At 41.3% G+C, this 16,631-nt stretch overlaps 1 protein-coding gene across 2 annotated transcripts in view; it reads right to left on the bottom strand.

The window, feature by feature from the left end:
- Positions 1–6,625: 6,625 nt before the first annotated feature.
- p2ry2 (purinergic receptor P2Y2) overlaps positions 6,626–16,631 on the bottom strand; it is a 47,688-nt gene continuing 37,682 nt past the window's right edge. For both annotated transcript variants that reach the window (XM_062974484.1, XM_062974483.1), the window contains exon 2: positions 6,626–12,625. In XM_062974484.1, the coding sequence (XP_062830554.1) occupies positions 11,539–12,621 (1,083 nt within the window). In that variant the 5' untranslated portion in view covers positions 12,622–12,625 and the 3' untranslated portion in view covers positions 6,626–11,538. The remainder of the gene's footprint in view (positions 12,626–16,631) is intronic.

Here is a 16,631-nt window from a genome sequence, read left to right as displayed (position 1 = left end):
GGGTTGTTGTGTGTTTTCCGGACTGTATGGCCATGTTGTGTTTGTTGTTCATGAAATCATATAATCTTCAAGTTGGAGACATCCTCTTTATCCTCTTGGATGGTTGATTATGTACATTGAAGATTTATTTATTTATTTATTTACAATACAGTAGAGTCTCACTTATCCAACACTCGCTTATCCAACGTTCTGGATTATCCAACACATTTTTGTAGTCAATGTTTTCAATATATCGTGATATTTTAGTGCTAAATTCGTAAATACAGTAATTACTACATAGCATTACTGCGTATTTGAACCACTTTTTCTGTCAAATTTGTTGTATAACATGATGTTTTGGTGCTTAATTTGTAAAATCATAACCTAATTTGATATTGAATAGGCTTTTCCTTAATCCCTCCTTATTATCCAACATATTAGCTTATCCAACGTTCTGCCGGCCCGTTTATGTTGGATAAGTGAGACTCTACTGTATTTATATTCCACCCTTCTCACCCCGAAGGGGACTCAGGGCGGATCACATTGTACACATATAAGGCAAAATTCAATGCCATATGAACATAGAACAGAGACAGAGACAGACACAGGGCAATTTAAAGCTTCTCCAGCGTCCATCTTCCAGCTTCCTGAGGGTATGCTTGATTCCGGCCACAGGGGGACCAGCTGCTTCATCATCCACTGTGATGGCAACTTCCTCATTCCAACGGTGGCTGGATGATTTTTATGGTGTCGTAAATTAGCCTCCCCACATATAAGTGGTACCTAAATTTCCTACTTGATAGATGCAACTATCTTTCAGGTTGCTTAGGTCAGCAATGAGCAGGGGCTATATTTTATTTTTAATTGTCGGGTGCTCACCCCAACACGGGCTGGCCTCGAACTCATGACCTCTTGGTCAGAGTGATTTATTGCAACTGGCTGCTAACCAGCCTGCGCCACAGTTGAGATTCCACCTCAACATTTTGACGGCGAGAACTGTTTAATAGTGGGAATTGTTGCTGCATGGATGTCCGGTAGAGTCTCCTTCTCTGGAAGTTTTTAAGCAGAGGCTGGATGGCCATTTATCGGGAGGGATTGGATGGTGTCTCCCTGCCTGGCTGAATGGGGATAGTCCAGACATCCTTTGGCATCCCTTCCAGCTTTAGGATTCTATGATTCTAGGCACCAGAAAGCAAAGCTGTCCCTATCTCAGCCATCCATGTGGATAATTTGGGGTTATTTCTGGAATTTGTGGAGTCCCAGTGGTTCAGCAGGTTAAACCGATGAGCTACTGAACTTGCTGACCGAAAGGTCAGTGGTTCTAATTCAGGGATCAGTGTGAGCTCCTGCTGTTAGCCCCACCTTCTGCCAACCTAGCAGTTAAAAAACATGCAAATGTGAGTAGATCAATAGGTACCACTCTGGCAGGAAGGTAACAGCGCTCCATGCATTCATGACCTTGGAGGTGTCTACGGACAACACCGGTTCTTCGGCTTAGAAATGGAGATGAGCACCAACCCCCAGAGTTGGACTCAACTAGACTTAATGTCAGGGTAAAACCTTTACCTTTACCTTTGGAATTTATATTTCTGGATAAAGGATGCTCAAATTGCATATGTTTTGGATCACTTCAGATGGATGGCTTGCGACTTCAAACTTTTCAAAGCAAGCCACCTGTAACATCTTAGGGTTGCAAAATGCACTTTGGGTACATCTACAGAGTAGAATTAATGCACTTTGGCACCACTTTAACTGGCATGACTCAGTGCTATGAAACCATGAAGTTGCATTCTTACATGGTCTTGAGCCTCCTCTGCCATAAGGTGTTGGTATCTCTCATGTTGAAATAAACTACAGCTTCCATGATTCCCTAGCAATGAGCCCTGGCAGTTAAAGTGGTGTTGAACTGCATTTATTCTGCCGTGTAGCATTTGTAAATTTTTGTTGTGGATTTTTTTTATAGAAAACAAATAATATAATAATAATAACTTTATTCTTGTACCCCGCCTCCATCTCTCCGAAAGGACTCGGGGCAGTTTACATGAGAAAACAACATACCACAACGAAAATTGACATATAATTTAAAACATAATTGTACAGTAGAGTCTCACTTATCCAACATAAACGGGCCGGCAGAATGCTGGATAAGCGAAAATGTTGGATAATAAGGAGAGATTAAGGAAAAGCCTATTAAACATCAAATTACAGTAGAGTCTCACTTATCCAACACTTGCTTATCCAACGTTCTGGATTATCCAACGCATTTTTGTAGCCAATGTTTTCAATACATCGTGATATTTTGGTGCTAAATTCGTAAATACAGTAATTACTACATAACATTACTGCGTATTGAACTACTTTTTCTGTCAAATTTGTTGTATAACATGATGTTTTGATGCTTAATTTGTAAAATCATAACCTAATTCGATGTTTAATAGGCTTTTCCTTAATGCCTCCTTATTATCCAACATATTAGCTTATCCAACGTTCTGCCGGCCCGTTTATGTTGGATAAGTGAGACTCTACTGTATGTTATGATTTTACAAATTAAGCACCAAAACATCACGTTTTACAACAAATCGACAGAAAAAGCAGTTCAATACATTATGTAGTAATTATTGTATTTACAAATTTAGCAACAAAACATCGCAACGTATTGAAAACATTGACTACAAGAACATTGGCTACTAACAAATTGAGTACAAATAAAGACAGAATTGCATAAAATGAACTTACACTAACAACATTGTCAGAAATTAAATCCGTAAAAAGCTTGCTGCCTAGAGAAACAGCTGTGGATCCAGGCGGGAGGCAGACTGCATTGGATAATCCAGAATGTTGGATAAGTGAAGGTTGGATAAGCGAGACTCTACTGTATAATACAACACAACATGATGAAATTTAATATCAAGACAACAATTGGTACGTATAGAAGGTGATTTGTGCAAAAACTCTTAATAACAAAGGATTGAAGACATAAGTCCAGTTGCTAGTTCCAATAAAGTAAACTATTTAATGAAGAGGAATTACTTAAACTTTAAATTACCATTTATCAATTGACACAGTGAGTTGCTTCTCGTCAGCACCAGTGATTGGATACAGGGTGCACATACGCTGACAAATTAATGCAGTTTAACACCACTTTAATTTTCATGGCTCTGCTATAGAATCATGGAAGTTGTAGTTTCACAAGGTCTTTGTCTTTCTGGTGCCTTAATGTAAAACTTCCATGATTCCATAGCCTAAACCAATGATGGCCAACATATGACACACACGTCAGTACTGACACGCCTAAACATTTTTGCTGACACGCTTCCACATGCAGACTGACTGGATGACTATGTCTTTTGTGGCCAAATTTGGTGTGATTTGGTCCAGTGGTTTTGTTGTTTACTCCATGGGAATTATGCAATATATATATATATATATATATATATATATATATATATATATATTCTCATTCTATTATTATTCTATTATTGTAGTATATTATCATATTATTACTATTATATTATTATTATATTATTCATTATTCATGACTACATTGAAACTACAATAGAGAGAAATCAGCGTGGAAACTGCAAGAGGTAGCATAGATTGTTGTACATGGAAATAGTGGTAAGAAATAGTTTTTGATTTATTAAATAGTTATATATTACAATTATACATTTTTGTTATTTAAACTATACATATTGCGAAATTATGGGTTTTTTTTCTCGAAGTGACACACCACCCAAGTCATGCTAGGTTTTTTGATGAATTTTGACACACCAGGCGCAAAAGGTTGCCCGCCATTGGCCTAAACCATGGCAGTTAAAAGAGTCTCAAAATGCAATCTTTCTGCAGTGTAGATGCACCCACATGTTTCTAGTTCTGAAATCTGGATCTGATCCATCGTCTGATGGTTTGTGTTGAGTTTCCAGGAAATACATAGTTGTGGTTAACGGCAACAAGTTGGTACCAGTCCTTGGCACAATGGAATAAAATAATATCTGTACATCGGATAGCCTAAGAAGCACTGAACTAGACTTTACAGACCTCAGAGATAATCTCTACATGATTCTTTTGTCAATTTTAGGCAAAGCGATGTCTATCAAAGCATCATTTCTCTGGATGGTACAAGACAGGCGCAGTGCTGTTGATTCTCTCGCCTTGCCTTGGGAGGAGAGCCAGTCTGTCCTGCGCATGACTCAAAAGAGAGATATGCCTGAAATCCAACATATATGTGTTTCCCGCTGAATGTTTCCGGCTCACTTGGCAAAGATCCTGCATGCCGTGAAGTTCTCGAAATGGGTCACCCCACCTACCAAAGATTGCCTTGACCCAGATTCAGCCCTGCCCTTGGGGAAGAGCCTGACACCACAGCACATGGGTTTCATTGCCATCATCCTCACGAAGTCTCTAACACAATTCCCATTCTCGCCAACATTTCACAGGTTAAGCTTCCTATAACTGAACAACACTGAAGTGTGGTGAAGATGATGAATGATCGCTTCACCTTGATTCCAGGTGACTTGTTGCTACCTTGTCGGTGGATCAAAGCTTCCACTGAAAAGGTGCATCTACACCAGATCTGCACAACAGATGTGGCCCTCACAAGGATTTGGGGCCGGGCTGTGGCGCAAGGGGCCGGGCTGTGGTGCAGGCTGGAGAGCAGCCTGCTGCAATAAATCACTCTGACCATGAGGTCATGAGTTCAAAGCCAGCCCGTGGCGGGGTGAGCACCTGTCAATTAAAAATAAAAAATAGCCCCTGCTCGTTGCTGACCTAGCAACCCGAAAGATAGTTGCATCTATCAAGTAGGAAATAAGGTACCACTTATAAAAAAGTGGGGAGGCAAGTTTAACTAATTTATGACGTTGGAATGAGGAAGTGCCGTAAGAGTGGATGATGAAGCAGCTGCTCCCTCCTGTGGCCAGAATCAAACATCCCCTCAGGAGAAGGTTAAATTGCCTCTGCGTCTGTCTGTCTCTGTCTCGGATTGATGTGTTTATGGGCATTGAATGTTTGCCCTATGTGTGTATAATGTGATCCTCCCTGAGTCCCCTTCGGGGTGAGAAGGGCGGAATAGAAATCTATATCTATAAAAGGGTAATGAAATTTTGGCCTAGGACAAAACAATAAAACTACACATCCCAGAAACACTAAACTTGGCATCACAACCCTTCATCCATGCCTCTACGTTCATACAACAAAAAGGTCCAACTACTCCAGAAAACAACCAGGCTTTGAGACTGCAAGGCTATTCACACCTATTCCACCTGGCCAACAAAGAATTTCCATAAGCCACAGCAACGCGTGGCCGGGCAAAGCTAGTACTGTAAATAAATAAATAAATAAATTTGTGAGGCTCTGAGCCTAAGCCTTAGAGAGGGAGGTCACACACAACCCTACAGCACTGTTTATTCATTTATTTATTTGTTTGTTTGGTTTGTTTTTGTTTATTTATATCCCACTTTTTCTCTCCATACAGAGACATACGGGTTTGCAACTGGGTTTGCAACTGGAACTCATCATTGCCTCTTCCTCTTCTATGTGTTTCCTTTCTCTGTGCATTAAGTTGTCAAACTAAGCTGTGGCATCCGTCAGGATGCGAGAAGTGCTCGTCTTGGTTGGAAACACAACCTGAGGTGGTTATTGTACTCAGTTTGGAGGCTAGAGTAACTTCAGCAGTTTTCTCCCAGTGTCAAGAAATTCTTCAAAAATCCATATAGCTTTTCAAACCTGTTGGGAACTTCTCTGCACAACCTTTGCACAGAAACAGCCTTTTTTCTGCATGGAAAACAACATTCCAATTACTAATTCCTGCATGGAAAAAGCTGTTTTCTGCACAAATCAACCATGTGAAAATTTTACGCAGAATAAATTCCCTATTGCAACTTTCTCCCTGCGCATAAAATAACATTTTACGTGCAAGATGTAATGTTTCATGGAGTTGAAAGGGACCAGCAACCCCCTTTTGCCATGCAGGAAGACACAATCCAAGCCCTCCTGACAGATGGCCATCCAGCCTCTGCTTCAAAACCTCCGGAAAAGGAGACACCGCTGGACTTCAAGTTAGTATATTCCACTTTCAAGCAGCTTCCTCTGTCTATAAGATTTTTAAATTTAATACAGAGGTGGAATCTCTATTCCTTCAATTTTAATCCCCTGTTCTCTGTCCAATTTGTGTGTTGTAATCTTAATGCAGAAAAAAGTTTCATTCACAATTTTTTGCACAAATGGCGAAGATTCACATCAATTCAGGATTCTTCTTGTGAAGGCTTCAAAATTCTTGGCAGTCATGTTTCTTGACTATTTCTCTATTATTTTTAATTCTAATATTCCATTTCTAGGCAAAAACCCAGAGTGGATTCCCTCCTTTTGTATCATCAGTTGCATATTCATCAATGTGCATTAGAACACCACTTGGCGAGTGTTTGTGCATCACCAAACTACAGCTCCCAGGACTACATAACATTGAGCCATGACTGTTAAAGTGGTGCAAAACTGCATTAATTAAACAGTGTAGATGCACCCTTAGAGTCTGAAGTAGAAATGGCCTTACAATGTTACAATGTTGTTCTCCCTCCCTGTCCAAATCTGCAAAAATTCTGATTGCTCATCAAATGAAATCTACTACAACAGTGAAACACAGCTAGATTCATCATTGTTAAGAACAACAATTTTATTTAAATTGTCAGTAGGCTACTTTTCTTCTTGACGCAGCATACCAGGTTGAAACACAATTTCATTAAGATTGTGAAATCAGAAGACAAAAATGCAAACAATCATTATACAAACAGAGTGAAAAAGGACCAATTCAATCACAAACTTGCTGAAATAAATATTATAGTTTCTGGGTTTTTGGATGGGTCTGCTATACAAAGAAGAGGGAAAGTGATTCGTTTCAAAAGGCTGGTCATCCCAAAGCCTTGGAGCTATTACAGAGTAAATTTGTGCATCTACACTGTGGAATTAATGCAGTTTGACACTACTTAAATCGCCATGGACCAATGCTATAGAATCACAGCAGCTGCAGTTTTATAAGACCTTCTCTGCCAAAGAGTACTGGTATCTTACCAAACTACAACTCTCAGGATTCCATAGCATTCAGCTAGGGGCATAAAAGTAGTGTCGAACTGCACTACTTCTACAATGTAGATGCACCCGAAGGTTTACTTCTCCCATTGAGGATGAGGAGCAAAGACTTCAATGCGTTGCCTTCAAGTGGTAGCCCTGCGTAAAGTGCTTTACAGTAGTCAAACCAAGAAGTTTCAAAAGCTGTGGATGAACATGGCGATATCCATCCATTCCTTCCACAAAAAGGTTCAAAACCTACAAATATGTTCAGAAGAAGGCCTCTGGAAAAGCAAAATTGCATCTACACTGTTGAAACAATATAGTTCGACACCACTTGAAGTGCCATGGCTCAATGCTGTGGAATTATGACAACTGTAGTTTGGTGAGGAACCCACACTCTTTGGAAGAGAAGGGTAAAGACCTTGCAAAACTAGATATCTCAGTATTGCATAGCATGGAGCCATGGCAGCTAAACTGGTGCCAAACTGCATTATAGTGGAGATGCACCCTTTGTTGTGCTTGTGTAGTGTGGATCCAGAGTCATGTAGTTACACCGTAGTTGACCAGCATTGCCATTTTGTTGAATGCCAGCATTGGGCAACCAAAGGCGGATGTGTCAATGCACCTATTTACCGTCACTCGGAACAATGGAGAATGAAAAGAGGTTGTTTCGGCATCCTTAGTGAATCAAGGGATACAGTGGCGGCACTGACGAATAAGTACACACCACTCACAAAATTACAAGTGACAGATTGTGATCCACTTGTGGTGAGGACCAAATTGAGTAGATGCACTTCATCCGTTGTTGAATGGGTTGCGTCAACAAGGAAGAGAAATGTCATTGCTTCAATGGCTCCGGTCTTGTGGTTTCTTGGAAATGGGGACCCTTGAGCCACTCTGAACTGAATGCCTCCATTGTACAATGGCCAAAATAAGGTTGGACTTCCCTATTGGCAGGTTGGACTTTTGGGTTTGATCACTCACAGATCCCCCTAATGATCTCTAATGACTTTATGATCAACCTCCAACCTGCAGAAGTTGGTTTAGAATAGGCATGGGCAAACTTTGGCTCTCCAGGTGTTTTGGACTTCAAGCCCTACCATTCCTAACAACCTCAGGCCCTTTCTTTATTCACCCTCAGCCACTTAAGCTATGGCCATAGATGTGGGCAAAACGTCAGGAGAGAATGCTTCTGGAACATGGCCATACAGCCCGAAAAACTCACAGCAACCCAGTGATTCCGGCTACGAAAACCTTTGACAATACATTTCTGGTTATAGGGTTGTTGTGTGTTTTCCGGGCAGTATGGCCATGTTCCAGAAGTATTCTCTCCTGACATTTCGCCCACATAAAGAATACTTCTGGAACATAGCCACGCAGCCCTGAAAACTCACAACAACCCAATGATTTTGGCCATGAAAGCCTTTGACAACACATTTCTGGTTATGTTTCTGAAACCAGATGCAAAATGATTTCATCACCAATCAGAACACGATGTATTCCTTTTACATCTGGCTACAGGAACATAGCCAGGTACTTCTCCAGTTTCTTTCCTTTTGTTCTCTACCACCCAAGGAACCTTTGGGAGCTGGGCTATGGCCCCATCTACACTGACCATTTAAGGCAGTTTCAAACCAGTATGGAAGAGAGTGGCTTTGCTGTGCAGATGACTACAATAGGAAATCCTAGAACCAGTTTGAGGCTCAGATGGTGATGGCACAAACCACAGAATGCAGATGCACATTAAGGGCTTTCTTTTGCATACTTTTGTGGGAATTTGTGTTCTAGCCATCGGAGTTTGAAGTTAGCTCCAAATTGCATGACATGGTCAGCGTAGATGGGACCAAAGGTAAATCATGTGGAACTAGTATGCTATGTTGGACCATAAAAGATTGCAGCCAAAGTCTGGACTTTTGGCATACAGATATATGACACTGTCCCCCTTTCCACCCACAAATGGAGTCACCCAGGAACAATAAAAACAGGTGATTCATCAAAAACAATGAATAACAATCAAGGCTTTTCAAAGCAAATCAAGGTGGCCAATTGCAACACTCACACTTGGCCCAAGCAAAAGTTCTTTCTCCCACCCTGGACCTTCCACAGATATGTAAACTCAAATAACCAAGTTTCCAACAGACCTCACAACATCTGAGGATGCCTGCTATATATGTGGGCAAAATGTCAGGAGAGAATGCTTCTGGAACATGGCCAGACAGCCCAGAAAACTCATGGCAACCCAGTGATTCCGGCCATGGAAGCCTTTGTCAGCACATAAATCTAGGGTTGCATCTACACTGTAGAATTAATGCAGTTTGCCATCACTCAGTGCGATGGTGCTGTCGTTTTTCGCCTTCTTTGGCAAAGAATTCTGTTGCCTCACCAAACTACAGCTCCCAGGATTCCATAATATTAAGCCATAACAGTTAACATAGTGTCAAACTAGATTAATTCAACAATGTAGATGCACTCTAAAAGGATATATTGTTTATACAAATTAGGTCTAAACTCATTGTTTTTGTCTACTACACTACATTGCCATTCACGGCATGCACAAATATTCAAAATTTTGTAGAAGGAAGACCATTCCTTCTGCATTTATTTTCGAGTACCAAATTTCTTTCTGTTTTGTTTTCAGCATGCCAAGTTGGAAAATACATTTAATAGTAACTATTTTTTTAAACTCATAAAGTGATGATTTTCTTGGGGATCTAAATCTTCTACTATTTCTTCTATGAGAACCAGTAATTGGCATAATTTTCCCTGCTTTGAGAGAAATTGAACATTCCTGTGAAGAACTGAACTAGAGAGCGATTCTTGGGGGGAAAGATTTGGTTTGGCTCAAAGACAGATGGAAATACAGTAGAGTCTCACTTATCCAACACTCGCTTATCCAACATTCTGGATTATCCAACGCATTTTTGTAGTCAATGTTTTCAATATATCGTGATATTTTGGTGCTAAATTCATAAATGCAGTAATTACTACATAGCATTATTGCGTATTGAACTACTTTTTCTGCCAAATTTGTTGCCTAACATGATGTTTTGGTGCTTCATTTGTAAAATCATAACCTAATTTGATGTTTAATAGGCTTTTCCGTAATGCCTCCTTATTATCCAACATATTCGCTTATCCAACATTCTGCCGGCCCATTTATGTTGGATAAGTGAGACTCTACTGTACATCTCGAAATTAGTTGTGTTTTGTTTTTCAGTCGAAATAAAAACCCACATTAAAAATTATCCATGTGTTTTATGCAAAAAATATGTCTGTATATGTGCAATATATGTATTTGTATTTCGTGCAAAAACATCTCTTGATGTGTGCAAAAACATAGACTTTTGCAACAAGCAAAAACAACACAACGAAGCGATGTTTTTGTGCAAACTTCCGATTTTGGTGCAAAAGTAAAAGCAAAAGAGACTTGGGCTGAATCTATGCGACCATATAACTGCACTATATGGCAGGCATGGGCAAACTTTGGCCCTCCAGGTGTTTTGGACTTCAACTCCCACAATTCCTAACAGCCTACCGGTTGTTAGGAATTGTGGGAGTTGAAGTCCAAAACACCTGGAGGGCCAAAGTTTGCCCATACCTGATGTATGACCTAAACAGGCCATTTAATATACAGTAGAGTCTCACTTATCCAACGTTCTGGATTATCCAATGCATTTTTGTAGACAATGTTTTCAATACATCGTGATATTTTGGTGCTAAATTCGTAAATACAGTAATTACTATATAGCATTACTGCATATTGAACTACTTTTTCTGTCAAATTTGTTGTATAACATGATGTTTTGGTGCTTCATTTGTAAAATCATAACCTAACTTGATGTTTAATAGGCTTTTCCTTAATGCCTCCTTATTATCCAACATATTTGCTTATCCAACATTCTGCCGGTCTGTTTATGTTGGATAAGTGAGACTCTACTGTATAATGAAAATGTGTCCAGAGTAAATGCGTACATATGCAGCATACTGGGGAGGTGGAAATGTAATCCTTTGCTAATAATCTTTTAAAGGATGCAATGAAACATTATAGCCATTGTTGCAATTATTTCTTTATACAATATTCTGCCAGCCCGTTTATGTTGGATAAGTGAGACTCTACTGTAGTTTGAAAATGCATTATAATGCCCTGTATATCCAATCTTGGATTTTACTATATAGAGTTATTTCCTCAAATTTTAAGGCTGGGCGAATACTGCGAGAAAACTATACAAAATTCACACTTTGATATTATTCTTCCTGACTCCGTTTCTCAAGTGCTGAGAATCCCATTTTTGGGGGTTTAGGAAATGATTAGCATTGAATCTTCTTTCCATCCTTCAAGTCCACATGTCTACCTTTTGTACCACTTCCTGCTGATATGGGCAGGAAATATATTCCCATTGTCTCAGAGTCCAAATCCTTCTTACAGGACGGGACTCCAACATCTTTAGGTAGATAGGTAATACTTTACAGAGCGGCGGAAGTCCAAAATGCCACCGGTTAAGAGGCCACGGTCTTGGCTTTCATGGCTAAATGGTCTCTGGTCCGCCGTGTGTGGCAATTGGACGTATTGTTGGAGTCGGATTGGTTGGAGTCCTTGGCCGGCGCTTGCGGGCAGGCAAATTTCACAAATTTCTGCCCCGCCAAAAAGTACAAGATAGGGTCTATGCAGCTGTTGGTACTCGCCAAGGGCCGGGTGACTTTGTAAGCCAAGTTAATGGCGTTGAGGGTCGGGCAACTCAAGTCCCAGTTGCGGAAGGAGTAGTACAAGGTGCGGGTGACGTGGAAGGGCAAGAAGCACACGATGAAGACCACCAAGACGATGACGATCATCTTGACCGACTTCTTCTTGGAGTTGGACATGCGGGTCATCCCTCGAGTTGGCTGAAGAAGCCGGCGTGCCATCAAGCAGTAGCAGATGATGATGAGCAAAAAGGGGATGCAGAAGAGAACCACCAACATGATGGAGCTGTAGATGATAAACTGGCCAAAGAGCTCCTGGGCCGAGGTGTCGTGGCAAGTGATTTTGTCACACCGCTGGCTGGTGGTGACGAAGAAAAGCACCGGGGACTGGCAGGCGATGACCACCAGCCAAACGATGGCAGATATCCAGCGGGCATAACGGACCTGTCCCCACTCTAAGGACTTCAGCGGGAGGCAGACGCCCATGAAGCGGTGTCCGCTGATGCAGAGGAGGAAGAGGATGCTGCAGTAGAGGTTGGTGTAGAAGAGGAAGCGGACGATCTTACACAAGCCCACGCTGAAGGGCCAGTTGTCCTCCATGGCGTAGTAGTAGACCAGGAGCGGCAGCGAAACCACGTAGAGGGTGTCGGAGACGGCCAGGTGGAACATGTACGTGGTGGAGGCATTCCAGGTCTTGATGCGGAAGATGAAGATGAAGAGGGCCAGGAGGTTGAGGCAGAGGCCCACCACGAAGACGATGCTGTAGGAGACGGGCAGGAGGATGTACTTGAAGTCCTCGTCGAACTTGCATTTATAGGGATGGTCTTCCTCGCCGCAGTCCGGGTCGGAGGAGTTGCTGCTGGAGTTCAAGGACAGCAGGAAGAGGGTGGCATTCTCCATAGTGCTAGGAAAGCCAGAAAAAAGGAGAAGTTGGTCACAAGTGAACTATACTGTTTAGCATTTATTCTACAACACAGGAGGCCATTGTTATTATTATTTTATTATGATACAGCAAACAAGATAGATATGCTGGATTTCATATCACAAAATCACAAGTCGAACACTTCCCAAGTGTCTAGGACTGTGTGATGTATTTTCAGATGATGCGTGCAGATCCCAGTAGTCCTACTTGTCGATGGATGTCCAGAATCAGCAGCATCCACCGCGGTCCTTTTATCCTGGGCGACGACCGAGCCAGTATAGACTTTGTTTGGTTTGATTCTCCATAATGCTAATGGTTTGGTGCTCTTAGTTCTTCTCCTCAGCTGAGGCTTCTCTGGCTTGGTTGGACCTGCCCCCCCCCCCCACGTCAAAATTACGATCTGTCAACTGCAAAAGGCCACCCTACTGGGATCTGCACGCATCATCTGAAAATACATCACACAGTCCTAGACACTTGGGAAGTGTTCGACTTGTGATTTTGTGAAACGAAATCCAGCATATCTATCTTGTTTGCTGTGTCATACAATAAAATAATAATAATAATAATAATAATAATAACAACAACAACAACAACAACAACAACAACAACAACAACAACAACATGATGGAGCACTTGAAAACTGAACTGTTTGTTGAAAATGAAAGCTATGGACTTGTCAACATGAGAAGAGGAATTTTCCAGGGAGATTCATTGTCCCCTCTGCTTTTCATTATTGCCATGATCCCTCTGTCAACAATCTTACAAAAAACAAATCTCAGCTATCAAACATCTAAGAATTCTCACAAAATTTTACATCTGATGTACATGAATGACCTGAAGCTATATGGGAAAACGGAAACTGAAATCCAGTCTCTGACCAACACTGTCCGAATTTTTAGCACTGATATCAGCATGGAGTTTGGTTTGGACAAATGTTCAACAGTGGCATTGAAGAAGGGAAAAATCATTGAAAGTGAGGGCATAAATATGCCTAATGGCCAAACAATAAAGTGTCACCAGCCAGAGGTCTATAAATATCTGGGCATATTACAGCTGGACAACATCAAGCATGAACATATGAAAACTGTAGTCAGCAAAACATACACACAAAGGGTCAGAAAACATATCAAAAGCAAGCTCAATGGAGGCAACACCATCAAGGCCATAAACACCTGGGCCATAACTGTCATAAGATATACTGCTGGCATCATAAACTGGACACAGGTGGAACTGGACAATTTGGACAGAAAAACAAGAAAACTCATGACCATTCATCGTTCACTGCACCCTCACAGTGATGTTGACCGACTATATCTGCCTAGAAGATCAGGGGGCAGAGGACTCTTGCAAGTAAAACAAGCAGTCAAAGAAGAAGAACATGCCTTGGCAGAATATGTAAAGCAAAGTGAAGAACCTGCTTTGATTGAAGTCAAAAATCAGAAACTCCTCAAAGCACAGCAGACAAAAAATCAGTACAAGAAAACCGCACTACAAACTAGAGCTGACAGCTGGCACAACAAAACATTGCATGGAAAGTTCCTTGACAAAATTGAAGGAAAATCTGATAAGGAGAAGACCTGGCTATGGCTCACAAATGGGACCCTGAAGAAGGAGACAGAAGGCCTGATCCTTGCAGCCCAGGAGCAAGACATCAGAACAAAGGCAATTAAGGCCAAGACTGAAAAATCAGCTGATGACCCAAAATGCAGACTGTGCGAGTAAGCTGACGAAACCATTGATCATATCCTCAGCTGCTGTAAGAAAATTGCACAGACAGACTACAAACAGAGGCACAACTATGTGGCCCAAATGATTCATTGGAACTTATGCCTCAAGTACCACCTCCCAGCAGTAAAGAACTGATGGGTTCACAAACCTGCAAAAGTATTAGAAAATGAGCATGCAAAGTTACTGTGGGACTTCCGAATCCAGAGTGACAAAGTTCTGGAACACAACACACCAGACATCACAGTTGTGGAAAAGAAAAAGGTTTGGATCATTGATGTCACCATCCCAGGTGACAGTCACATTGACGAAAAACAACAGGAAAAACTCAGCCGCTATCAGGACCTCAAGACTGAACTTCAAAGACTCTGGCAGAAACCAGTGCAGGTGATCGGCACACTGGGTGCCATGCCAAAAGATCTTAGCCGGCATTTGGAAACAATAGGCATTGACAAAATTACGATCTGCCAACTGCAAAAGGACACCCTACTGGGATCTGCACGCATCATCCAAAAATACATCACACAGTCCTAGACACTTGGGAAGTGTTCGACTTGTGATTTTGTGATATGAAATCCAGCATGTCTATCTTGTTTGCTGTGTCGTAATATAATAATAATAATAATTTTATTATTTGTACCCCAACACCATCTCGCTGAATATATCCAATTTTTCTCTGAAAGGGAAGTTTTCTTTCCTTTTTAATGCAAATGTTGGTTTACTTTGGAATATTCTGCATAAGTGTCTCTGGAGCCGTCCATCTAAACTCCCAAGTGTTTCATATCTGAAAGTCCATCCCAGTGTAAACAAGGGGAAAAGGCAGACAGCCCACAACTTGTAATTTTCTTTTATTCTGCATTAATGTCTCCGAAGCCATCCTTTTAAACTCACGGGCTGGAAGTTTGCCTCAATGGAAACAGAGGGAAAATGCAAAATTTTTTACACTTTTTAAAAAACAAGACAGTTGATTCTTGCTGGCAGCCCATTACCACTGCTTATCACAAGAAAAAGGCAGAGAAAAGGACTAAAGTGCCTCTCTGAGAATTTAACAAGCCAGATTCTTGCATTGCTTACTATCCTGCCTTTTAAATGACTCTTTCCGGGTTCAAGGAGGTAAACTGGCACTTTAATTATTAACTCTCACGAAATGCTGGCCAGCTGTTGGGGTTTGAGTGGGCAGAAGGAAAGCAAACAGGCTGGTTGGGTTGCATAAGTGGAAAGAAAGCTTTGCATCCAACTCTGATTTCTAGTAACAACAGCGAGGAAACATATTTTCGTGGAATGATTGGATTCAAGATGGCATTTAAAGCCGTAAATTGCCTGGAGGAGTGCGTCTCCATCTAGGATCATAGAATCCTAGAGTTGGAAGAGACGCCAAAGGACATCCAGTCCACCCCCTTCTACCAACCAGGAGGGCACAATCCAAGCCCTCCCGACAGATGGCCACCCACCAGCTTAAAACCCTCCAGAAAAGGAGACTCCGCTGGTCTTATAGGCAGCATAATGTGGAGCAATTTCAGGGTTGGACTACAACTCTGGAGATCAGTGTTTGGATCCTTCTCAGCCATGGAAACTCCGGGTGATTCACTACGAATTATATTTGACATCTCAAGTTTTATGGCCGGCAAGTGCACTTAGTTTAAATTCCTCCTGTTAGCAGTTGGAGAGCATACAACCCACCCATTAACTGTGACTTGCGCATCCGGAAGGATGTACATTATATAGTTTATGACACTTTAGGTGTGGAATGGATTCCTTGTCATTGTGCATTACTCTGGCATCTCAATGGCAATGAAACAATTTGCCAATAAATAGCTGTAGCATTCAAGTCAGTATGGTGCAGTGGTTTGAATGTTGGACTAAGGCCCCTTCTACACTGCCATATAATCCAGTGTATCAAATCAGATAGCCCACATTATCTGCTTTGAACTGGATTATATGAGTCTACCCTGTCATATAATCCAGTTCAAAGCAGATAATCTTCTACACGGCCATATAAAATCCAGATTATCTGCTTTGAACTGGATTATATGGCAGGGTAGACTCAGGTCCCTTCTCTACTGCCATATAATCCAGATTATCAAAGCGGATAATCCACATGATCTGCTTTGAACTGCATTATATGAGTCTACCCTGCCATATAATCCAGTTCAAAGCAGATAATCTTCTACACTGCCATATAAAATCCACATTATCTTCTTTGAACTGGATTATATGGCAGTGTAGACTCAGACCCCTTCTATAAAGCCATGTAATCAAGATT

This window comes from Anolis carolinensis, chromosome 3 (genome assembly GCF_035594765.1).
Source record: "Anolis carolinensis isolate JA03-04 chromosome 3, rAnoCar3.1.pri, whole genome shotgun sequence".
NCBI lineage: Eukaryota > Metazoa > Chordata > Lepidosauria > Squamata > Dactyloidae > Anolis > Anolis carolinensis.
Note: the sequence above shows the minus strand (reverse complement) of the source record. Positions and strands in the feature narration are given on the sequence as shown.